The sequence below is a fragment of the Primulina eburnea genome, chromosome 8 (assembly GCF_022965805.1).
Source record: "Primulina eburnea isolate SZY01 chromosome 8, ASM2296580v1, whole genome shotgun sequence".
NCBI classification, from domain to species: domain Eukaryota; kingdom Viridiplantae; phylum Streptophyta; class Magnoliopsida; order Lamiales; family Gesneriaceae; genus Primulina; species Primulina eburnea.
Window position 1 is genome coordinate 36,376,929 of NC_133108.1, and position 25,643 is coordinate 36,402,571.

Below are 25,643 nucleotides of genomic sequence, written 5' to 3' on the forward strand. Positions count from 1 at the left end.
CTAAATATAACATTATATAACCCAGCCAACACAATTGTATATGATACACATGCATAACCAATATATTTTTGACAACAATTTTATATGATACACATGCATAACCAAAATATTTCAGTCAAAAACAAAATCTATGACATTCTGCAACGTATGAAACATTGCACTTGCACTTGCTACAAAAGACTTTCTTAAATCTAATCCTAAAGAGTAAGAGCAGTACTGCCCAAAAACTATTGGTTACTGCTAGATAAAGTTCTAAGCTTTGCAGAAATGTACACACCAAAAGTTTCAGTCCAGGCTGAATTTACAAGGAACCAAGAAATGGCAACCACCACTACATATGTATAGCTGACATTTGGCTTCTTTTACGCTTGCAAGAGGTATAACCAACTTCAGTCAACTCAGATAATTGCACAAAGCGGCCAAATATTCGGGAAAACTTCTTGACTGGTGGCGTGTATATCGGTTGAGAGCCGTTAGAAATCGAATCCACTTTACAATTTGGTTCTTGTTTTGCTTCACCAAAGACTGCATCCCTGTGTGGCATCAGCTCCTTCTCCTGGGGCACATGACTCTTCATTAACTGGCATTCGCAAGCCAGTGATTAGATTTTGAAGAAACAAGATTTGGCTTACTTTCAAAGAACCAAATCAAATTGAAGTAGATGAAATAAAACCAAAGAGGGTTTGGCATAGGTGCAACTCAAGCACCATGTTTCACTCCGTGGTACATAAATTGTTGCACGAGACTAAGGGGATAATCCTAATAATTGCTCCTAATTGCAACTCACTGGTCTTGACTTTTGAAGTCAAATATACAGGATCAAAAGCTTGTCCTAGCATAAAAAAAACTACAATTGATAGCGTGGAACCCAAATATAAACTACACAAAACAAAAGGACAATTGTTGCCTGCCAATATATGGTTTCTTGTATCGTGTATGGATGAAATGCAATATATCAGAATACATCTGTACGTGTGGTTAGGGGTCTAGGGGTGAGCAACATTTCGGCCTAACCGATTTAACCTTTTGAACTTGTTTAATTCAAAAATTGAGTTCGATTAATTCAATAGTTTAGTTATATATTTTTTAGAAAATTCAGTTAAATCGGTTTATTCTCGTTAAATTGAATAAATTTTTTTTTTATATAAAAAACGTAATATTATTAAATCTTTTAACAAAAAATTATTAGGATATATATATATTTGGAAATTGGAATGTGTTGGTCAGACAACTGAATATCACCAAATTCTAATAAAATTTTATATATCGAGCTACAAAAATGAAGTAAATATTGTTTTTTAACAAATATAATATTCAATTTTATTTAATCCATTTTTAATGGTAAACTTTTGAATTAGCACTTGATTTTTAAAACAAAAATCGTTCGGTTTTGATAAAAAATTCAGTCAGTTTCAACTTGTAAAAAAAAAATGGTTACTTGGATTTTGTTAAATGATCACCCCTATTCGCCAGGTAACATTTGCTCAAATATGAAGAAAATTTCATGACATGCTTAGTCACGTACCTTCCAATCATCAAAGTCAAATCTGAAAATGAATTGGTGGCTAGTAACGACTCCATTCTCGATGTCTTCTGCAGAAGGACCATTTCTAGGCACTGGAATAGAAAAATCATTACTAATCCAAGAACTTATTAGAAAATATGAACCAAAATATTTCCATAAGAACGTCAACAATAGGTATACTTGCTATTTGAGATCTATTTTCATCAACATCTATGTGTACTCTTCCATCTTTAACCAAGAAAGACATTGCAAATAAATTCTCAATCGTCTGAGCAAAAGAATTTCGGTTGAACATCAGATTTTCCACTTTAGTTTTCTTCTCCTTCTTTAACACATCAAACATTGTGAGCATGTTTCTGTCAGTGTCCGTAATCACTTCAGCAACTTTTTCGACCTGTGATTTGAACAAATTGTGGACAAAATCATTGAACAAGTACATGGAAAGACACCAAATTTAATGATCAAATGAAACTCGAGTTCACCACGTTTTAACAGCATAGAACTGGTAAAAGAAATACTGATGCTTGATGTTTGGTTAGAAAGTAATATGAATAACAAGAGTAGCATAAATAAATGCAAGGAAAAATTCTCTATAAATATCATGAAGCAGCAACTTTAATACACAAGCATGCTAATAATAAGGTTTCTTTGCAAACTTTTAAAAACAAAAACTACGGCACTTGCAGGATAGAAGTTCACAATATGCTACTAGTAAATTAATTACTAAAACTCGGTTTTTCCATTCTACCTCTTCTGGTCGACATTTCCCTTTTGTTCTTGAACGTTTTGCACGAAGAGTCAACTTCCGTTGCTTAAGCTCATTTTTCATAGGTCCAATCCGGAAGGAACAATACAAAAAAATCAATAAATTCTACCATATTAACATGCACATTCACAAGCACAAAAATGAAAATTTGAGGCGAAATAGAGTTGTGTAATTTTAAAACACTCACATTGTCATGCAACTAAGTCCATTCATGAAAGTGGATGAAACAAGATCACCAATGTTCTTCCACGAAATTATTGGTTCAGCTCCTGCAATTCCCTTGATACTTTTTCGTCGCCCAAATTCTTTTATCAAACAGGATAAAAATTCAGCAGGGGTAACGCCTCCACTAGCTAGTATGCATCTTAACTGAGGCACCAAAGAGCTTGTCAGGCCTAGCAAAGTCTCTGCGTCTGCAACTTGCTCCCTCGGCTTGCTGACTGAAATTTTCACACATTTAAGGATTTAAAAAATATTTAGAAAAGTTTAAACGAAAAAATTGTGCAAAAACTGTGCAAACATTTAATATCTTGTTACCTTAATATCCTATACGCGTTGAAGAAATTGACTTTTCATATATTCAACGATGATAAATGGTTTTACATGAAGAAAAAGTAGGGGTCTTTTGTTATCTAACACCGATGAACTATTATTTTAAAAAAATGACTTTCTGCAATGTATTTTCAATACATTTGTGAGATATGAGTGACCAAGTTCATTTTCCTAAATATGCTAGAAAAATATAACTCGTGTACCCTGATTCTTTATAAATCTTTCACTAAAAATATGACACACCTAAACACAAAAAACTAATTCTGAGAGCGATATTCATTTGATTCAAGAATCAACATCTAATCGTAAAAAACTTCCGCAGCAGCATTCTGCAAGACTAACAGATTAAAGGTCTTAATATGATAATATCTTTTACAAACACTGAATTTCACACAACAAGAATCTCTGCTTCCAAAATGCAAAAGAAGTGCGAGAGAACATAAATAGTACCATGTTGATGCGTGGTTTCCACTTCGTTCATGATGACCATAAACTTATCTGAATAAACATGTGCTATTTCGTCTTTTTCTTCTGCAAAGGGCACAAAAATACAATTAACAGAAAAGAGAAACCTCAAAGCTCAAGAAAACACTATCAACCGTAAAAAGAAAAAAAAAAGAAAGCCCACATCGTCCCGTTGATGTCGTTTGCTATTTCAAAAGAACCAATACAAAGCAAAATACTCAAGGGAGGCCATTTACAAACGACAAAAACACCAAATATCCATACCATTGATGCGGTTCTCTATTTCACGGTAATAGGAACGAATAGTACTTCTGCTCTTTGATAAAATATCTTCCTCCTGAGTCAACTCCTCCATATTTAACTTCACTTCCATAGCACACATTCCTTCCATCATTCACAGTGTGTGTACGTGTGTGTGTCTTTTTATTTTCCTGAGAATTTCAAAGGTTTTATGGAAAAATTTCATCTTTTATACGGTGATTCGAAGAGCCATTTTCATTTTGATATTCATCGGGTAAGTGGGAGGGAAATCATTATATTTGTGGGGCATTTTTTTTAAACTCCGTCGAACTATTTTTTTCTTTGTATTCAAAATAAACTTGAGAAGTATTTTTTCAAAAAAAATAGGGTAAATTGCTCATAAATCCCCAAACTCAAACTCAACTTTACCCAAACTCCCTACACCTCAAAATATTCCTTTAAACTCCCTAATACCTTAAAATGGACAAAAATACCCTTATTCCTATTTTATGTTTAATTGATCCTCCGCGCTTTCAAAATGGTATCAGAGCGAAAGGTTAATTTATTTCAAACACAAATTTTATTATTACTAGTAACTAATTATATGAGAAGGAGATTTTCGAAACAATTATGAATCCGAACTTTGGTTCGAGAAAAATAATTTACAAGGAATATTCCAATATCTTGGAATATAAACAAGTGAATCTAACTATTGTTAGATATCAGAAGCCGGAAGGGAAGCATCAGCACCCTCAGGTAAAATCTCAGGTAAAGTAATGATTCAGAACAATAAGTTTCTGGAAATAGTACCTGATTTTTCTAAGCTTTCATCAGATCTGAGAGAGATCCAGAAAACGGTACAAAGTTATGGCACTTTGCTATATTATGTACCTCAACGAGTCGAGAAAGTCCTAGAGAAACAAGAAGAAATTCTTGTGACCTTAAAGGACATTCAGACAAGAATTCAGAAACTAGAACAACAACCAAATTCTAGTAAAAGAACTTCAGGAGGATGGTTACCACCATCATTTGGTACCGAACCTTTGTTACATCAACCAGGGAAGGCCAGAGTGGTGTCAAAACCCTTGACTGAAGAAGAAAAGATGATCAATATAATTAAGTCTGTCTCAGAAAAGAAATTAATCTGATGACAACTTTAGAAAGAATTGGTCTGGAGGATCTACAAGAGCTTGCGGAATCTTTCGCAAATCTCAAAGTTGTAGACCTAAAGATGAACACAGCAGTAGGTGAAACACCACTTGCTATAACTTGGGCATCCTCTCAAGAGCCACCAAGGGAAAGTATGGGATCTCATAATATGAGAGAATCTCAAATTGACTTCCATACTGGTGGAGGATCGCACCCAGCAGGAACAAGGGCAAGGAGAAATCAAATTCCTTTGCACCAGACACCCTATGGAAAAATTGTTTTGGATCCTATACATCCTTACGGAGTTATGATTAACCTTGATGTATTAGATTTCAAAAACAGAGAAGATCTCATAGACGATTGGACATCTGCTATGAGAATTGCAGCAGGAACACTTGATCTCAACAAAGAAGGATTCATTAAACTGTTAGAAATGAGTCTTATGGGATCAGTGAAAATTGCTTGGGATATGACTTCTTTAGACATGAAAGAGTCAGTCCTAGCTGGTGAATCTCTTAGTGAGATCGCTGGAAAAATGGCTACCCTCTTTAAAGCACACTTTATAGGGGTAGACTATTTTAACAGTCAAGATACAGAGAAGAAAAAGAAATACACTCAAGCTCTGTATAGTCTTGAATTACATGATATATATTTGGTAGATGAATACATTATGTTATTCACCAAATATAGATAGAATTCAGGAGTCGAAGAAGATATAGCTATGCAGCTTTTCTTCGCAAAAATGCCAAGCCCTTGGAGAGAAATGCTCATAAGGGAATATGTACCTGGAAATCCAGATACGCTGGCATGAAGAGCCTCTTTCCTCAAAGGAAAATTGGCAGAATGGTGTCATATGGCAGCATTACAAAAGAATTAAATACGCTTAAGGGGTATCAACAAAAGAACTCCTTTGTGTTGTAAAGAAAATGATCTTCCAACAATTATTGGAAGTAAACCACAGAAGCATAAAAAGAAAAGTTTGAGGACTCATCTTTATGCCCGAAGTGGAAGAAGTTATTGGAAACCAAGAACTGTTTGGTCTAGACAGAAAGCCAGATCTTACAAATCTGGACAAAGATGTGGACCATCAAGAAGTAGGACATCATCCCAAGCATCGAGTACATCTCGAAGCACGGGAAGAACACCTACGAAGAAAACTTTCAGAAGAGCTCATACTCGAGCCAATGAAATTTTCAAGGATTGTAATTGCTGGACATGCGGAGCAAGAGGGCATATCTCAACCAACTGTCCGGAAAATGAAAAAAGAGGTATTAAACATTTCGATCCTACCCCGGATATTGAAGAAGCAGTTTACTACCAAGATCTTATTCAGGTATACCGATTTGAGGACATTGCCTCAGATGAAAGTGTATATGAAGAAGAAGAAGAAGAAGAAGTCTTAAGTCAGGAAGAATCTGATGGAACAAAATCGGAATCTGACTGAAGACGAGGTGTTTCGAAACGAAACACATGAGGATCTGTCTGGATTTTTCAGCCAGACAACAATATCTCATAACACGGTTCAAAGAATTGAGAGAAAATCCGAGTCTACAGAGATATCAAGGTTTCTCTGCAGGACAGGTAGAAAAATTCTTAGGAAATCTTGGTCTGAGAAATAGAAAGCATCATCTAATCTATAAAGTTTCTAGAAGGGAAATGGCAATCCCGATGGAACTTACAGGAAATAGAATGGAGATGCAGCTAATTTCTTCCGAAGAAATTAAGGAGGAATTACAAAAACTCAAGATAGAAGTAGCAAGGACTATGTCCTGGATTCATATTGGAGCAATCCAGATTATGATAAAGGCTACTTTCAAAGAAGGGATAGATTCACCGATCGATATTGCTATATGCGATAAAAGAATGGAGAATCTACAAGATTCAGTACTGGGAACAATCTCAGGAAACCTCTGTGCAGGAAAGATTGTAGGAGTAATATATCCAAGGATAGCCTACAACCCGGCAGATCGAGATTTCAGCCGAGCCTTGACATTGCATCAGAATTTCAAGGAAAAAAGGTTGATGAAAGAAGGTAATAGGCCATATTCTATTACCTATCAAATTTCATATGCTCTATCTAATACACATCATTCTGAATTGTTTATTAGAACTGAGTTTATTGAAATCCCTGAAATATTCGGAAAAGTTGCTCAGGCAATCTATCCAGAAAGAGTCGAGTTTCCTTTAATACAGGAAACAGATATCCAGATCCAAGACAAACCGATTCTACAGAGGAATCAAAGTCTTAGACTGGAATCAAGAAGACTATCTTTTCAAGGAGATAGAATTACAAGTTACAGATGGGATAAAAAGCCTGTCATAGAAACCCAACAGGAGCTAAAAAGTTTTTCTACAATAGGAAAACTTAGATGCCCAGAAGGGTGGAAGGAAGTAGAAATAGTATTTGATATTACGAAACAAAAGAATCAATTTTCTTGTAATACCATATACTATTTAGAACAACATACGATAGGAACTTACCAAGGGCTGATTAATATCGGAGAATTGGAAGTCCATATCCAAGAGATTCCAGAGAAAGAATCAGATCGACTGATTCTTGGACTAGAGTTTCTTGAGGAACATAAAACTTGGAAACGTCTGGAGTATGGAATGGAGTTTATAGCAGATGATAAAATATGGAAAATCCAATGACCACAAGTCCATTCTCGATATACATTCCAGTAGGAATGTTATATGAACAATATAAGACAGAATACTTTGCTGCTTATATTGATTCAGGGGCTGGAATTTGCATAGCAAAACGAGGAGTTTTTCCAAACAATTTGGAAGAAGAATTACCCAAGATTGCTGGAAGAGATTTTTCCAGAAGAATCTTAATCTTATGTAAAGAGATTAAGATGACTGAAATCATGATTGGCGGTGCTGGACAAACACCTTGGTACAAGGTAAAAACACCACCGATTTATTTTCATGATACAGGAGCTGACATATTGTTGGGAAATAATTTCCTACAGATGTTCAAGTCCTATACTCAAGAAAATGAGACTAGAAGATTAGTGTTCACAACACCATGTGCTCACAAAATCATAGTCCAGAGACTTAGAGAGGCATTTTACAAAAAATTGCCAATCCAGTTTCGCAGCAAGCGTGGTGATTCAGGAAAACTTATGAACCCAAAAATGATGGATTCTAGACGGTTTGGAGAAACAATGCTCCAGTTAAGAGCAGATAAGGAACTCCAACCAGAAGATATAGAATTCCTCAAAATAACTCTACAGACAAATGAAATAGAGTTTGAATCTAAGGTATCACTGGAGGATGTCAAGAAGAGGATCAAAGAAAATTATAATGAAGATCCCTTGGCATGGTGGGACAAAAATCAACTCAAGGCTTGCCTTAAGATTAAGGAAGGCAAAGAGTATGAATTTGTTCGTTGAAAACCCATCCCAATGAATATCATTGATCAAAGGGATATGCAGATTATAATCAAGGAACATTTGGACCTTGGTTTGATCAAAGCAGGTATGTCACCATATAGCAGTCCAGGTTTTCTAGTAAGAAATCATGGTGAGATTAAACGAGTAAAACCCAGACTAGTTATTAATTATCAAGAAATTAATAAAATTATGGAGTTTGATGGGTATTTTATACCTAGTAGAGAACACTTGACTAGTTGCATACGCAACGCCAAGATATTCTCTAAGTTTGATTGCAAGTCCGGATTCTATCAGATTCAGATGCAGGAAGAAAGCAAGAAATTCACATCTTTCTCCACACCTCAAGGACATTATATCTGGGAGGTATTACCAATGGGATTGGCTAATTCACCACAAATATTTCAAAGAAAGATAGATAATATTTTTAAAGATTATTTTAAGTTTATGTTTGTTTACATTGATGATGTTTTAATAGCATCTAAAGATATGAATGAACATGTTAAATATTTGGAGATTTTCTCTAATGTTTGCAAGAAAGAAGGACTGGTTTTATCTGAAAAGAAAGCAGTCATTGCCACAAGAAAGATTGAATTCCTCGGAATTGAAATCGATGAGTCAGGAATAATTCTGCAAGAACACATAGTGGAAAAGGTGCAGAATTTTCCAGAGAATCTCAAAGACAAGAAGCAACTTCAAAGTTTCTTAGGAGTTGTTAATTTTGTTGGAATGTTTATCAAAAACCTAGCAAAACACAGGAAGGTGTTCAGTCCATTGTTGAAAAAAGATGCTAGATTTATATGGACAGACGAACACACAAAAGGACTTATCCATTTAAAGGAGGTTTGCAAAAATTTTCCAAAGATGGCTATTCCTCAAGATGAGGATGATCTGGTATTGTATACCGATGTCAGTGAACATTGGTTGGCTGCAGTATTAACAAAGCTCACACCAGATGGAGAACAACATTGCCGGTATTGTAGTGGTTCATTCTCCGATGCAGAAGCCATAAGATGGCATATCAACGAAAAAGAATTTTACGCAGTAAAGAGGGCTTTTGAAAAATAGTTATTATTCTTACTTGCAAAGAAATTCACTTTGAAAGTTGATAATACACAGGTGAAAGCTTTCTTAAGGAATAGAATTGAATCTAAACCTGAGAAAGCCAGATTATTAAGATGGCAAGCACTATGTCAGAATTATATTTTTGATATTGTGATAATTAAATCTCATGAAAATATTCTTACAGATTTTTTAACAAGAGATGGACAGCATTGACATTGATGCTATTCTCAAGATGCAAAGGCATTTAAGGGAACACCTTGAAATGCTTCAAACCGAGTTCAACAAGTTGGCTGTTAACGCAGAAATTGCGGGAAGGCTACAACAAGCTGATAAGAGAATTGTCTCTAATCGAATTACAGGTTGTTTACAGGCATATACTCAGTTATGGTCTGTAATGCAAAGGCCTATCCTCCAAGGCATTGAGAAGCCATTGGTTTCCCAAATGGAGAGTTTTTTATTACAGGACTCTATACCTGTAGCGGGGGATTCAAATACCACTTGCACAAGTGTTAATTCGGGATCATTACTAGATGAGTCGGCTAAAACAAAAATCGAGACTCTTGATCCTTATCTTGAGTCTTCAAGTCAACCCTTCACCTCGGGGATTGAAGAGGGAGAGATCAACCTTATGCCTCGTATTGACAAAGGCAAAGCTAAGGTTGGTACTAATGAAGGTGTAATTTCTCCATTTCAGGTTTATCAACAAAATTGGGAGAAATTAAAAACAAGAATTGGCATTAACCCAGCTACCAACAGGATTGATGTTTCAGGAAAATATCCAAGGGTATGGATGAAACAAAATTCATATCCAAAGGAGGTCAATGCATGGTATGAATTCGGGGCTCTTGCCTCAGTTTATACTACATCACCCAGCTTTCCGGAAATATCAGGTCTACCAAAATGGATCCAGGAAGCTGTTCACGAGACTTGGGCGAACAATGATTATTTGTCCAGAGGAGATGTTTTGGAGCTATACTTCTTTAATGCAGCACCAGAACCAGCAGGAAAAGGCTCACATGAAGCCTTTCATTTCATCAAGTTATAGAGGCCGGATACAAATGTTCAAAAATTTATCAAGGACCCTCCGACAGAAGAAACACCCCTTGTTGCTTCAATTTCTGAAGATGATATGTCTACAAGAAGAGCTTGGGGTCTATGGGTCTGTCTCACTGAGATGGACAAAGTTAAGTTTCCGTTCAAATTTTATAATTATTCAGTGAACGGATCATTCCTGTTGAACACCATGACAGGGAAAACCACAAGTTTTGCAGAAGATTTATTCGAGAAAAAGAGAAATCTTTTGTGGAACAGCAAGCTACCGGCTAGTAAAGAGACTAACCGAAAATTCTGTAACATGGCACACATAGGAAGATGGTCAGAAAACATCTGTCTTGAATGCCAAAACCAGAAGGAACCGGAATTCGGTAAAGGATTCAAACCGAGATCTGATCGGAAACACTTTACCGACACAAGCACAAGTGGGGATGGACCACCTTCACGTTTTCCTCGAGGACGACGAAAACCAAAGATTCCTCGACAAAATTAAAGGTGTGCATGTGATCAACCCACTAGCAAAAAGAAAACCCACCATGAGAGTGGAAAGACAAGGACCACCAATAATAGGTGGTAGGTGACTCGTTAACCACTAATAATAAAGTGAAAAAAGACAAGAGAACATTGGATACCAAAACTAAAGAGAATCCAATGAAGAAAAAGCAAAATAACTGGTCCCGAAATTTTATCTATAAATAAGGGCATAATGGAACCAGTTAAAGAAACCAAGATCAAAACTTTAAAAGATGTATCGGCTATATCTAAAAGTTTTGAAAAAGAGAATCAGTTATAAAAGAAAAGAAGCAGAGGCTCTTAAATGGCTGGTTCAGCGTTTTCAGGAGAAAAGAGATCAGATTACTGCAGATATCCTACATACTCATCGACACTGGTTTCTCAAAGAAATAAAAGAAGATGAGAAGTTAATTTCTAGATTAATAATCTAGAAAAAGACAGGTCAAGAAGGGACCACTCAACCACTACATGGTCCCCAAGCAAGCTGTAAAGGCTTATGAAGATTTGAAATCCGAGTTTCAAATCCGAAGGAAGCCTTCTATAAATAAAGAAGCAGAAGGAGATGAAGGCATCGATCAACCTCTTCATTTTTCTTCAAATAATTTGTAATATTTTCCTTTCCAAGTTTATGTGTGTAGTGAGTTCAGCTACTGTGAGTAGCTCAACAAGTTTCTCCTCCTCTACAGGAGGTTACTATGTATTAATAAATGTTTGATGTTTGAATAAAAGAGATCTTTGCTCTCAGCCCCTCTCACGTATTATTTTCAAAATGTTATCTTTTATTGTACACCCTAAGGTAGGAAACGAATTACGGTTGAGCCAAGTACTGCTGAAGGAATCTAAGTCTGTAACCATCGGTTGCGATCGTGTGGTTGGACTGTGAGGAGCAGTTCGTAAAATACGGTGGATATAACCCGGCGGTACTCCGGTCAAAGAGGTAAAAGATTTAATTTATTTTACGGAAGCATGATGGGCCATTATTTACAAATGAAAAATCAATTATTCAAAATAAAGATCTACGGGTAAATTTGAAAATTTAAAAGATATGGGGAGTTGAAACAAACTTTTAGTGGGATGGGGAGTAAAGATAAAGATGAGAATGGGTATAGGGAGTTATTGAAAGTTTGCCCAAAAAAATATTTGACTAAGAAAATTCTCAAGGATGGTGTCATGGAAGAGTCTCAATCTTGTTTTAAAAATGAAATCTTTATATTCAGAAGCTTCTTGCGCCATTTTTTGATGGACCACCCCATTGTTGTTTGCAAAGCCCAACAACATATTTCTTCAGTAAAGAAAGCTTTCAATTTATCCTCAAACAGTAGTTTTCAGGAATAGTGACCTCCAACCAAAAAAAGATAGTGCTACTAAATTACTTTGGTTTGTGAATGAGATGTTACAATCTCCTTTCATCCGAATACCAAAGTGGAAGCAAAGTATACGAATGCGTGAATAATTTATTTATTCCACTCTGCAAATATTTTTATCTCAAATGTTTCTGAAGATTCTTACTGTATTTATGTAAATTAATTAAAGGAAAGCGTTGATTAATTAGAGGAAAGCGTTAACAAGAACCTCGAAATCAAGCTGAAGTTGGTATCCCTTCATTTATAAGGTAATTATAATAATTATTATTTTTTAATTCGAGATTTTTGGTTCGTTAACCGATGTTGATGAGTTTGTTGATTGTCGTTTTGTAAAAGTGGCGTGAATGTGATTTGTTCATTTTATGAGTTGTGAAACTGGTGTTAAACTTCTGTAAAAATTGAGTCATTTTTACAAGAATGCACAAAATCATATGCTCATATTCACCACGAGATACCTCATGGAATCAACTCCCAGCTGCATAAAATATTGGTCAGCGTTTCCATTTTTACACCTGGTTTAATTATTTGACAGCCTTTTGTTATTCTTGATTCTCAAATGATTGTGCCAATTATCTAAAGGTTGTATTTTGGTTTGCTATGTATTTGGATGTGTAATCTTGCTTCAATTGGTTGGGAATGTTTGGGTGGAATGTTTCAAATGTTTTGGGGTGTTAGGTTGCTTGTGAGTTCTTTTTTTGCTTTTGTCTACTGGGTTTAAGGGTTTGCCATATCTTTGGTTCAGTGTTTTGAATCCAATAGAAAGCTTGAAAATTCAAAGATGGACTGTAGCTCGAGCTACTCAATGACCCAACGGTTATCATATAAGCTGATTCATGGAGAAAAATGTCTGCAAAAGGATACAATGGAAACAATGACAAAGCCTTCTATGACTGATACTCACCGCCACTGCACCACAACCATCCTCCACTACCACCAAACCCCCATGTGGTGCCTCGGGCAGCAGTGGACTTGCCCCATCAAAATCCATTCTATATCACAACCTCACAAGTTTTCCGGTCTTTTCACAATCTTCTCTACCTTTGGCAAAGTGGCCAAAGGCATGGTCCTCAAAGTTTGTGCCACACTCCAGAGACTGGGTGTAACATTCATCCTCTTCATGACTGGTGATGATGCCTTAAAAGCAGCAAAGGCTATGGATGAAAAATGCTCACCTCCATTGCTGCAGATAATGGGCGTGCCTCAGAATATATTAGAAAAAAGGTATGCAAGAGTAAAGCCGGTGTGATGAGTGTGGAGTATAGGGACATTCATTGTATGAGCGCTCGATGAATATTTTGGGCCCAAGGAACGTCCGTTAACAAAGTAAGGGAAAAAGGGTGGTGGAGAAGAAAGTGGAGGGAAAAATTATGAGCACAATTTCTACAAATCTGGGGCGGATGTGGAAGAAGTAGAGGAGGATGTTGGGCTGTTTTTGAATCGGGGAATCGTGTGACAGCCTGTGGCCGGTGAAGTGCAGAGGAGAGATTATCGATAGGTAGAGGCGATAAGGAAGGGATGACAAGGGAGGAAAAAAAAGCAGAAGAAAAGGTATTTTTGTGATTAAAGGATAACGTAGAATAAATATTTGGATACAAATGGGAAATTTTAATTTGTTTTTGGTATTGGTGTACGTTGGAGTGTTTTCTTTAGGGTTTGTTCTGTACTTTTGCTTTCTTCAATTTTTTTTTCTTGGTTTTCACTTCCCAAAATTTGAGTAGGAAATCTTGGTTAGGATAAAAGTTGTGGATAAATTTGGTTTTTTGTTTTCTTATTCTAAGAATAGAAATATATTTCAATGAAATTTTTCATTGAAGAAGATATACGCAGAAATGATCCTAGAGATGTACGTTTACTGGAAAACCCCTTTTCTCCTTGCCCGTAGCCCAAGCTAGTAAAACAAAACAAGAATGAGAACTGAATGATCCTCTAACTTACTGTAACATGTCATTGTTCCCTTTACTCCCCAAATATTCAGTGCCCGCCCACACCAGTGGCAGTCATTGGATCGCTTTTTGTCATCATCTTGATTCTCTATCATGTAGGAAATGAAAGGTCCTCGACGCCTTTGGGTGTGGAAGATGGGTGTAGTTAATTACTTGGAGGCACTTAAGCTGCAAGATGAACTCACATCCAATAGAAAAATACTCAAGGTTACGGATATTCTTCTGTCCCTACAACATCCTCCTACATACACTCTCGGCAAAAGGCGAACTGATCACAACATATTGGTTTCCGAGTCTGAACTGAAAGCCATGGGTGCAGACCTTCACTATACACAACGTGGAGGTGATGTCACATTCCACGGTCCTCACCAGGCCATTTTATATCCAATTATCTCATTGAGAGATATCGGCTTAGGGGCGAGACAGTACGTGGAAAAGCTCGAAACAACAATGATTCAGTTAGCATCTGTACACGGTGTTGAAGCTCGTGCTGGACAAAAAAGTGAAACGGGAGTGTGGGTTGGAGGGAGAAAGATTGGGGCGATCGTAGTACGTATATCTTCTGGGATTAAATCTCATGGGTTGGCATTCAACATCAATCCTGACATGAACTACTTCAAGCACATTGTGCCATGTGGGCTTGAAGATAAAGAAGTCACTTCTTTGCAAAACGAAGTAAAACAGGTACTTCCTCCCGATGACGTAATTCATGAGCAGTTGATTTCTTGTTTTGTAAGCACATTTGGATACACTGATATTATTTGGAAAGATGGTTCGTCTGTAGTTTCATTTGATCAAGAAAGTTGAATTTTCATATTATCATAGATCTTTACACTCTGTTCTCGACTTCTTGTATTTGATTATTTTATGTATACAGCTCACATTCCTTTCTTTACACATTCAATTTGAATATGCAATTGCTCATACTTAAATGGAACCATTCAGGCACATATGCATTATATCTTATCTAGCTCGAACTTGGTACCTAAATATTTGAAAGCCTTGTTTGATTCTTTTTGAACTGAAGGAATTAAATAGATTACTGATACCAAATGGAGTTCACTCAATTAAGTGAGCGAGATTAGACATTGACATAGGTGTTCTCCATTGCAAATTGCAATGAAAGGAGATAATTAACTTTTAATTAGTCTTCAATCAATCTATTCAAGTCGATTATAAGAATATATGTTTTGGGTTTGAATTTAACGTGTGTAAAAAAAACATAATTCAAGATTATTTATTTTCATGCGAACATTTAATAATACTAATAAGGTGACTAATGTGACTGCCCTCGTGATCAAGCCACTTGACACATGTTCTTGATTATTTAAAGATTGGCGAGCACATTGGTAACGGTAGTCAAATCAGTATCACATCTTACAAGTTTCTTAATGCCGAGTCAGATTCACATTTTTGACTCAGTTGATTCAATCTTGTCTTGAATCTGAACTTTAATTATTGTCAATTACTTTTTACACGGAAACACATGCTTTGTCAGACTTAAGCACGAGGCTACAGCCAAGAAGTCACACTTGAACTTCTTTTTATGAGCAATACCAATGATGACATTCCTTGCTTCTTCGTTTCTTTCAAACCATAGCTATGAAAAACATCATTAATCAAAGAACAACTTTTGTTCTTCTTTATGTACTTGTAACGCTTCTGCAATTACACCCACGCCCTTGTTTTGCAAAACATTTGTCCAATGGAGTTGAGAATTTATTGCCCTCTGGAGGAAGAATCCATTCAAGAAAATTGGTGGGTTCTGTTAATTCCCTTTCTCTGAGCAAAAGGAAGTTGAGTGGAGCAATGGTAGAGCCTGAGAAAGCTGTGGAAAATGGGTTAAGGCAAAAGCCTCCAAGTTCTTCAAATCCAACGCAGAATAGTCGAGGTCTTCCTTGAATTGTCCATTTCGGATGAAACACTTTTGAAATTTTACGTAAATTTTTTCTGAAATTGTAAGTTTAATCTCTTTCAGCCTTCTCATTGAATTTTGTAATCTTGTAGGTCTGTAATGCTTAATTTCCATACGTAAAATTAGCAGAAAGAGAGAATCAAATGAATGTACTTCTCTTTCCATAATTTTTGCCGTGGATTTCTTCCTCGATGCATTAGAATAGTTTGTTTTATGAGAAATTAAAATACCAATAGAGTGATCCTCATCTTCTTTGAATGGCATTTTTCTTGTTTTCTTACTTAGCAATGCAACAATTCTCTGGATCTATATATGTACTAACAATCCAGAATTTGATCTCAATCTTTAACTTGCAAAATTGCTTTAACTAAAGAATCAATGGCCAAAACAATTTGATACCAATTCTATATAGTTTGATTTCACTTTAAGATGAATTCATAATTTGTAAAAGAAACAGTTCATTACTTTTGAAAGCACAATCGCCTCATATAAATATTATTCTCGATTATAATATTTTTTTTCCGATAAAAATAAAAGAAATAATGTAACTCCAGATACAAGATGGAAAAATCCTAAGAATTTCTCAAAATTGGCAAGAATTTCATTGAAGAAAAAATAATGATGGACTGAGATATATATTTGAATATTTCAGACGTCTGAAAAAATAGATGGTGTATATTTCTCTATGAGGTGTGTATGCTTAGGGACCTCAATCGCTCTATTTATAGGCATTTTTTTCATACCATCGATGAATGTATCGGGAGTCGAGATTCAGAAGGAGAAACGTGTACGCATCTCATTTTTCTAAAGTGAGCACGTTTGTCAAAATATGTAGGCTTCTTGGCCGTCGCCAACTCCTACACGGTACGTCTTCCTTTAAACATGTGTCAAATTTCTTACATATATATATTTCCACCGGAAGCAATTAGATTAGTTAGTTCTAGATTTAATTTTTGGTAAACTCAAGCACATAAAATTGTGAAGGTAGTTCTAGATTTAATTTTTGCTAAACTCACCCACACTAAATACGCACACAAACAGCCGAGTAACCTTCTAGCCTTGGACTTCGATTTTTGGCTTGTTTCCTTCGATCCAGCCATCACCGATCCTTCATCATACGAAGCACTATTGTCTCACTCAATTTTTACGCAAGAAAAATAGCCGCAAACGTCGCTCCGATCACCCACCGACTTCCCGCAACGATTATCGACGATTCTGGAGTTTTTAATGCAAAGACACGTTTTCAACCATTCTTTTTGCACCTTTCAAATCCATATTATTGTGATTGTCGAATTATGCATGAAATTATTGGTCATATGCAAAATTAAGATCAAAGTAAATTGGGAAAAGTTTTCTGAAAATTTGTGTGCATGAACTGTTGTGTATGGGCTAGATACGGTTTAGAAGGGTCTGGTTGCGCACGGGATAAGGGAGAACACATGCTGCCTCTTTTTTTGAGTTTAGGGGCTGTTTGGGTTTGGTTGTTCGATTCTGCACATGGGCTGGTCTAGGGCTCTTGGCTATGGTTTAGGAAGTCTCTATGTACTAACAATCCAGAGTTCGATCTCATTCTTTAACTTACAAAATTGCTTTAACCAAAGAATCAATGGCCAAAACAACTTGATACCAATTCTACATAGTTTGATTTCACTTTAAGATGAATTCATGATTTGTAAAAGAAACAGTTCATTAATTTTGAAAGCACAATCGCCTCATATAAATATTATTCTCAATTATAATAGTTTTTTTCCGATAAAAATAAAAGAAATAATGTAACTCCAGATGCAAGATGGAAAAATCCCAAGAATTTCTCAAAATTGGCAAGAATTTCATTGAAGAAAAAATAATGATCGATTGAGATATATATTTGAGTTTATAAACTAGCACCAAAAACTGTAAATATCCTTCTCCTCCTGGATTTTACAAGGCAAATGGTTGGGAACAAATTTAGAAATTCGAAGCAACATGAAATATTTTAATATATTTTGAAAAAAAAAAATTAGATTTTAAAATAATTATGTTTGATCACACCATTGCATTTGTCAAAACGAGTTAGCAAGACGGGATGCCTGCAACCCACCCTAGTCAAGTTTACATGTAATTTGACGGGTTAAGCGGCAGGCAACTCAGTCCACCTATTTTAATAACACTTCTATGTTTCTTATCGAAACCGGAGGTAAGATTTCATTTGGGTTCTGTTGATTTTGAAGTATCAGTTACTCACATGGCTTAACAGATTCAAACAAATGATGGTTTAACTGCATTCCCTGCAAGAACTGTAGTCCATGGATCTGTTCTTGATTTGTATTTAGTTTCAATCGGCTATCCGATCTTTTAAAAATTGTTTCTTTCTTCTCTGCATGTATTTGTTTACGGATTTTGTTCTCTGATTATTCTGGTGTATTTATTTGAATATTTACTTGTGTTTTCTCTCGATTTCTCAGCTTGTAAGCACATTTGGATACACTGAATTACCTGGAAAGACGATTCATCTTATAATAATTTAATCAAATTCAATATTCAAGCTATCATGTCTTTACGCTCTGTTATTGACTTCTTGTATTTGGTCATTTTATTATGCAAATGATTTTAATATTTTTAATGAAAACTCTACTTTTTATTCAAAAATATATTCTTTTTAAAAATTGTTATTTTTTTAATGTATTTTTATTATCAAATATCTATTCAATTTTTACGTAATATTATTTTCAAAGTTTTTTTATGTTGTAATTTTCTATTTAAAATATAAAAACATTACTATGATCCTCATGTATGTAATGAGTTAAAACAAAATGCATCAATTAAATGAATAAGCAATACACCGACTTCTACAAATCCTATATCTCAAATTTGATCATAAATTTTATATATTTTTTTCCATCAATGCTCATGCAATTGATACAAACAATTCATAGTTTTTGGGAAATATCATAATATCACAATAGAAAAACTCAAATTCAATATCTCAAATTTGACTCTAAATTTTATATATTTTTTTTCAAAAATGCTCATGCAATTAATACAAACAATACATAGTTTTTGGGCAATGTAGTAAAATCACGATATAAAAACTTTGCTCATTATATATACTTTTATAGGTGTGTGTGTGTGTGTCTATATATATATATATATATATATATATATATATATATATATATTGATGAACTAAACAACTCCACAGTATCCCTGGATGAAGCTCTTGTCGACAACATGAGAATGATTACTACTTTAGACATTCTCAAAGAACAATTAAGTAAGCTTTCTCAAGAAATTTAATGTTAATGCGAGAAAGGAGTTGATGCGAAGGGTTGCATGCATGGGCATTAATGGATAACTTCGTTTTTGCTTGCGTTATGTTGATTATAATGATGGATTGAAGAGATATACCCAAAGCTTTCAGCTGCATGGTTTAGGAATCTTTTGCAAATTTTAATACTTGAGTGACGTCGATGTGATCAGATTACCAAATTTGATAAATTTTGTTGAAACTACTGAAACGATAGGATTGGACAATAAAAAGTGATGGATTAATATTTACGTTCTTTAATTTTCTCGAGTAGCCCGGCGTAGAATTTTCTTGAATGACATCCTTCACGAGTTTGAATCAATCTTCCAAAGAGGAATCCACCCATGCATTTAGTTTCCAGAAAATGAAAATTGTTCTCCCAATCACCACAAGAAACAGAGGGTCAACAAAAACAAATAGGGAATATTTTATTTCGCGGCTAAAAGTTGTTGATCAAGACACGAAATGATTAGATGGAGATGCTACCCTTTCCTGTCACGCCAGCACTAGAAGACGGCTTTAGAAGTTCATATGGCACTACTCCAGCTCCTGTCCTATGGCACAAATCTGTATTTGCATTTCTAGCATCGATTATTCCTTCTATCTCCTTCAGTCGCCCTCTAAACCGTTCCAATGCAGCTTTTATAACTTTATCTTCGGCTAGGCACGACTGCGCCTCCATTCCAAGATACTCCTCATCCGGAGAGTGAGTCGATAAAACATCAAGAATCGACATGACAGTTGTTGCTTGAACTTGGGATGGGAAGCAATCAAGAAGGAACTGTTCAGGTCTCTCTAAAAATTTCTTTTTCTCTTCTTCCGACGGGTTTTCTACAGGCATTGGTGTTCGAGCAATCGTGGGCCTGTTAGGGAAATATCCAGCAAAGTGATACTGGCCAAAATTTACAGCAGCATGGTGACACGAAACCACCCATATCATCGTAGTTATGATACCGATCAAATCAGCCGAAGTTTTTAGCTTCGGCCACCATGGTTCATCTTTCTTATCCCCGTGCCCCACTGTTCGAATTTCTGTCCACCATGCCTGGAGCTCGGTATCCGATTCAACAGCGGTTTCTTCTTTATAGTAGTGTGTTACATAGTCTGTGACCCACTGTTTAATAGCATCCCACATAAGCAAGCCATCATTGGCATAAGGGTAGTCTTCGATTGTTAGTTTCAGACCATGAGGTTGAGTTGGGTCCTCCACAGCCATGCCCCTAATCCTTCAATGATTAAATTCATAAAATTATTTAATTTGAATAACAGATTATGCTCTGATTAGCATATAACATAATTATTGCCAAATTGTTCACCTGTTGATTAGATCAGCGGGCAATGCCTCCTGGTCAAATCGCCATAACAGGTCATAGGCAACAGAGGACAACTCAATAGAGTACTTGGCAGGAGAGAAACTGCTTTCAATGATCCCACCAGCGTTAATAAGGGCTTCACGTGCCAAAGCATTTATCTCCATTGTGTATCGAAAATGAGGCTTCAACAGTGCATGTATAGGGTGCATTGCACTAAGTTGCCTATTTGTCGCTATTATGTAAGGTTCTGTGCAGGCATGTGTTCGAAGCCTGCAATAAAACGTGGGCGTGATCGGAATCGCAAAGGTACGGTAGTGTACCACAATGAAGCGCAAACAATTTCTTTAATTGTCACGCCCCAGGGACTCAATAGAGCTCTTTGTTTTACAAAAATAATTTACCAAAGGAGAATCTATTACATACTTTTATAGTCACACACCTCTTTCACAATTCGACACGAGTAGGGGTATTATGTCAGTAGTATATATGGACATACCAGTGACTGACTAACTGATGATAACCAGTGTCATGAGCAATGGCGTGAGTTTTGGCGAGTCTCCACAACCAGAGGCCAGGTTAACTCATATAATACTACAGAAAATTTTCCACTTGCTCTGTTCCTCTCGCATCCAAAAGGCTTTCCATCTACTGGTGGCCGAGTCAGCTCAATGGCCAAGAGCGACAACGAGCTATGCTCTGTCAAGAAAAACAACGTTCTTGATCCATAAAGAGTCGTCCCTTTTATCTCCCTTACCTTGTTGACATAAGGCATGAGCACATCATGATGATCTAAAACAAAAAGCCTCTTCTGTTTCAAAATCTGCATGAGATAAATATCTTAAGAGATGAAGTTCAAATAATAATGTTACAAAATTTATCAAGCTCAGATGCAGGGCGGGGGAGGAAAACAAGATTGATTGACATCAGGAAATAATCTTAATTCTTAAATTTCGAGCTTCGCCCCGGGTCAATAATATCTTTGGGATCGTCCCAGATTACATCAAGCTTTAATTAATGTGTCGAGTCTTGCCTCATCAAAAGTTAGTAAGCTTTTGCTTTCACATTCTACCATCTCTTTTGTAAATCCTGACTCAGGAGGTCCATATGTCTCGGGGTCGAGCGCACTCTTTAGTGGCCATTCCTGCAAAACTTTGTCAGCTTGTTACTTTTGAACTGTGGGGAAATTTTGAAAAATAGCCTAGTGTGTGTTTTGCACAAGGCCTAAAAATTAAACTGCCCCCAAAAAAATACATAGACAGGGGCAGATTTGGATGATTTGTCTTAAACACGCACCGTGACTAGTTTGATGCAGCATGGATTCAAGCCTGCTAGAGTTTGACGTGCAAGTTCAGAATCTCTAAACCAAGCAAACTTGTCTCCTGCAGGCTGCAACATTAATAAAAAGTTTTGAAGGAAAAAGCACATTTTAACAGACTCAGACACAAATGGATAGCAAGATGATGGAATTACTGTCGATCAATTCAGGGGTCTCGAAACGCAAGACACTGTTCCTGCTTTCAGAGAGAGTCCTCACGAGCCTAGGTATAACGTTTCTTAAAAATCCGGATGTCGGAATATCTGGCAGCAGAATTCCTTCGTCGAACAGGTTGTCAATAGCTGTGAAGTATGGAAATCCCTGTGTTTGGTCTATAGCGGTAGCCCCCAATGATGGAACCAACGCATGAAGCACTGAGTATAACGTTTTCGCGGAGAACGTAGCCTGCTTTACCTCTGCAAATTCTTCATCTCTAGGCACGTATACGGTGGAGCTCCTTGACTCGGATAACGGGTCTGCATATTCAAATCCACAAATTCAATATGAGTACACACAAATCCAAGAGTTTAAAGGGGTCAACTGTCTTCATATTGGAAATACCAGATAATGCAAAAAAAAAAAAAAACTCCCAACCCGGCATTTAAACAAACAGATGGACTGCAAAGGAAGATTGACAAAATTGTCACCTGTCTTCGCTCTTGGTCGACCAGTTCTGCACCGGCGAGGATAGGGGTGCTTTGCGCCGCCAAGAACCGGGCGTGCCGTTTCGGGTTTGTTATCGGGATCACCGAGGTCGTTGTAGACATCGTAATCATATATTCTTTCACCCTTCTTGCGTTCGCCAGTTCCATCGCCTCGCAGAACTGTGAGCTCTCTGTCTCGGTATCTTGTGAGCCCACTTGGAGTTTGACTTGGCAAGTATGGCTGCACAGCTCATTCAATTATAATATATGTTATTTATGATTTCAATATATTTAATGTTTAATTAGTTAATTAGTTTTCTCTCTTTTTAGCACAATCTTTAAAATTAACTTGTTAAATTTTGACAAGTAAATCACTTTTTTTGCCAACAAAAATAATAAATTGCATCGATAAAAATAATTATTTATCATTATATGTTATGAAAACTTTATTATGAATGCCATTTAATTTGAAATACATCTATATCATTTGGGAGGCATAGTTCTTTAATTAATTTATTTAGTCAATTTTTTTAAAAAAAATTATGTTAGATTTTTAAAACGAAGTGTTGTTTTGCGTGTCTGGAAACTTATATTATTATTATCATTATTATTATTATCATTATTATTATTATTATTATCATTATTATTATTATTATTATTATTATTATTATTATTATTTACGTTTGAGATTTACTTGGGGTACGTATATCAATAATCACTTCTAATGGTTTTATAAGATCTAGTAGACTAATTCGTATTTAACTAAGTAAAAATATTAAAATATTTGTGGATTCTTGATTTGTTAAACAATTTACCTCGTTGAATATTAAAATATTAGACTTATTTTAGTGAATTTGCATATGATCTATCTACCATATCTTAATAAACTACTTATCTATATTTCAAACTTTTAAATTAAATAATCATATCATTCATTGCATAAAAAATAAAAAATAATTATAAATCAATTATTTTAAATTTTTACGTTTTAATCAATACGCGTGCCAATGACCTCAAAGTGTATAATACATTTGGGTCATAACAAAGACAAAATAATATCCGAATATGATTTTTATAATTTCGATAATGACCATCTTATTTTTCTTTTCTTTTCATGAAAATTTATATTTATGTAAAATATATTTCTAAAAACTTACTAAAAATGGGAAAAAATTTGTTTTATTTTATTTTCAATTTTAATTTCAATTTTTTTGTTAGCAAGAGTCGAATGATTATGCATGCAAGGTGTGATTAGTAGATTTACATAATTACCTTGGTAAAAAAAATTCTCTTCTCTGGATTAGTAAACTTGGGATGAATCCAGGAGTCACATGTGACCTCCACCGTGCCAATAGGCAACCCATTGATCACGATTTTCTGCAAATACATTTCTGTGCGATGTTCATTCTCGATTAAAATTGCACCAACCTCCCCAAAGTCTTCGGGAATGTCAAAATTGCCCGTCTCGTAATATTCCTTGTTGTCTTTAATTTCTGTCCTACGTGCATATGACTTGATTGTTGCCTTTTCTTCTCCTGTCTCTCCAAATCCATGTGCATAGTTGGGTGAGGATCGGACTATGTGATATATGATTTGCTTTTTGTCAAAGTTTTGGTCGTCTAATTTTAGAGAAATTGTATATTATGGTCACTCCATTATAATTATGTCCATTATTTCCAATTTGGAAAACTCGTATTTCTGTACGTAGCACAATCTCCCTAATCTTCGTGACTAAATCCTGCGAAAAACAATAAAAAAAAAAACTGAAAAAAGGCCGAACAAAGACAGAGAAAAAATAAACAATTAAACCCGTCAAAAAAATTCCTCGACCTAGGAAATTTAATTTAGATTATGTTACTCAGTCTCTAGTTTTATCATGCCCGATTTCTCTAAAACTGACTTTGTTTAAACGTGATAATTATATATATTTTTTCCTTAATGTTTTCTATAAAAAAATGTTTATAAATTTCTCTTTAAAAAAACTGTAATTTTATTCATGTAAGTTAGTTTGTTTGAGTTTTAGTCACGTAACTTGCATAAAAAAAAAAATTGACAAATTGAAAGACTAAACTAAAAACAGATATCTTACATTACTAAGTTTGTAATTTGCTCAGTTTTTAATGATAAATTAACTTCGGGAGGATGCTAAAATGGACGGAAGAATGTTTTTTTACATATCACAACGATTTTGGACCAAAGAATCATAAAGAAAACATGAAATTAGCCGTAGTTTCCATTATGGTTTTGATAAAAATACGAGCAAGCTAAGGTACTGCATGCGTGAGCCCCCAAAAAGCCTCTGAAATTTATATTTATATAGACTTACTAGGATCTGCGTTTGCAGCCACCAGCTCAACGAGTAGGGTTTGGCCCATTAAGTCGGTTATGTCGTCCATCCCTCGGGAAAGGCCAAGATGCGAAAGCGCTCCGCCCACAGTTTGCAGCACGGTAATGTCTGCTTTAACTGTAGGGGCAGCAGTTTTATTCGGCGTCATGAATATGGCTTTGACTCCAGTCGAGGCACGCCGGCGGACACGGAGTCCTCGTTTCGACTTTCTTGCGGGGATTGAGTCCTTCATGCCGACTGAAAATGCTGCGCCGAACGACAGGAGGCCAGGACTGTGAACGGCCGGAGTCATTAAGGTTCGAGAAGTGCATGATTTTGATGAGTTGAGATTTTGCCTCAACATTTGCTAGTTTTCCAAGAAAATTTCAAGGGAATTGGTGTTGGGATATCAGGGAAATAAACGAGGTAACATCGCAGCGGAACATCATAAGTGATATCAACAATAAATAAGATGGACACCAATATTTATAGTGGTTCACCCCAAGATTGGGCTACGTCCACTCTAAACCTCTCAAGGAGATCACTTCTTTATTAATAACAAAGAAGACAAGAGAATTGAGAATACAAAGTATTTCACTCAGAACACTCTGATTTTAACACTCACTTTCTCTCCACTAATCCTATTCCTTCCAAGGATAAACACTCCTTAAGAAATCTCACACTAAATCCTTTATCTCACTTCTACACTTATGATTGTAGATGAGAGGATTTGTGTTTTTGGTGTGATTTTGGAATGAAGAATGGGTGGGTATTTATAGGTAAAGTTTAGGGAAAAAACAAAAATAAAAACATC

At 35.7% G+C, this 25,643-nt stretch overlaps 3 protein-coding genes across 6 annotated transcripts; 1 reads left to right on the forward strand and 2 right to left on the reverse strand.

The window, feature by feature from the left end:
• Positions 1-93: 93 nt before the first annotated feature.
• On the reverse strand, positions 94-3,846 carry LOC140839472 (non-structural maintenance of chromosomes element 4 homolog A-like). Its single transcript, XM_073206196.1, has 7 exons — positions 3,573-3,846; positions 3,294-3,374; positions 2,479-2,731; positions 2,274-2,364; positions 1,706-1,919; positions 1,526-1,617; positions 94-580 (listed from the first exon to the last, which is right to left on the reverse strand). Exons 1-7 carry the CDS (start codon positions 3,700-3,702, stop codon positions 332-334), a joined length of 1,110 nt encoding a protein of 369 aa, XP_073062297.1. The 5' UTR covers positions 3,703-3,846; the 3' UTR covers positions 94-331.
• Positions 3,847-12,027: 8,181 nt separating this feature from the next.
• LOC140839468 (octanoyltransferase LIP2, mitochondrial-like) lies at positions 12,028-14,867 on the forward strand. Of its 4 annotated transcripts, XM_073206184.1 has the most exons (4): positions 12,153-12,168; positions 12,278-12,335; positions 12,830-13,635; positions 14,130-14,867. In XM_073206184.1, the coding sequence occupies exons 3-4, from the start codon at positions 13,603-13,605 to the stop codon at positions 14,835-14,837; spliced, it is 741 nt and encodes a 246-aa protein (XP_073062285.1). In that variant the 5' UTR covers positions 12,153-12,168; positions 12,278-12,335; positions 12,830-13,602; the 3' UTR covers positions 14,838-14,867. The 4 variants fall into 4 exon arrangements, with proteins under 4 accessions (XP_073062286.1, XP_073062285.1, XP_073062287.1 ...); XM_073206185.1 differs by lacking the exon at positions 12,830-13,635 and having other exon boundaries at positions 12,028-12,168; XM_073206186.1 differs by lacking the exons at positions 12,153-12,168; positions 12,278-12,335; positions 12,830-13,635 and adding an exon at positions 12,373-12,577.
• A 4,583-nt stretch (positions 14,868-19,450) lies between these two features.
• On the reverse strand, positions 19,451-25,238 carry LOC140839469 (linoleate 13S-lipoxygenase 2-1, chloroplastic-like). Its single transcript, XM_073206188.1, is given in 10 exon segments — positions 19,451-20,451; positions 20,548-20,814; positions 21,041-21,117; positions 21,119-21,364; positions 21,575-21,685; positions 21,838-21,923; positions 22,015-22,335; positions 22,507-22,744; positions 23,776-24,044; positions 24,830-25,238. Coding segments are annotated over 10 exon segments (2,730 nt in total). The 5' UTR covers positions 25,194-25,238; the 3' UTR covers positions 19,451-19,700.
• Positions 25,239-25,643: the final 405 nt, after the last annotated feature.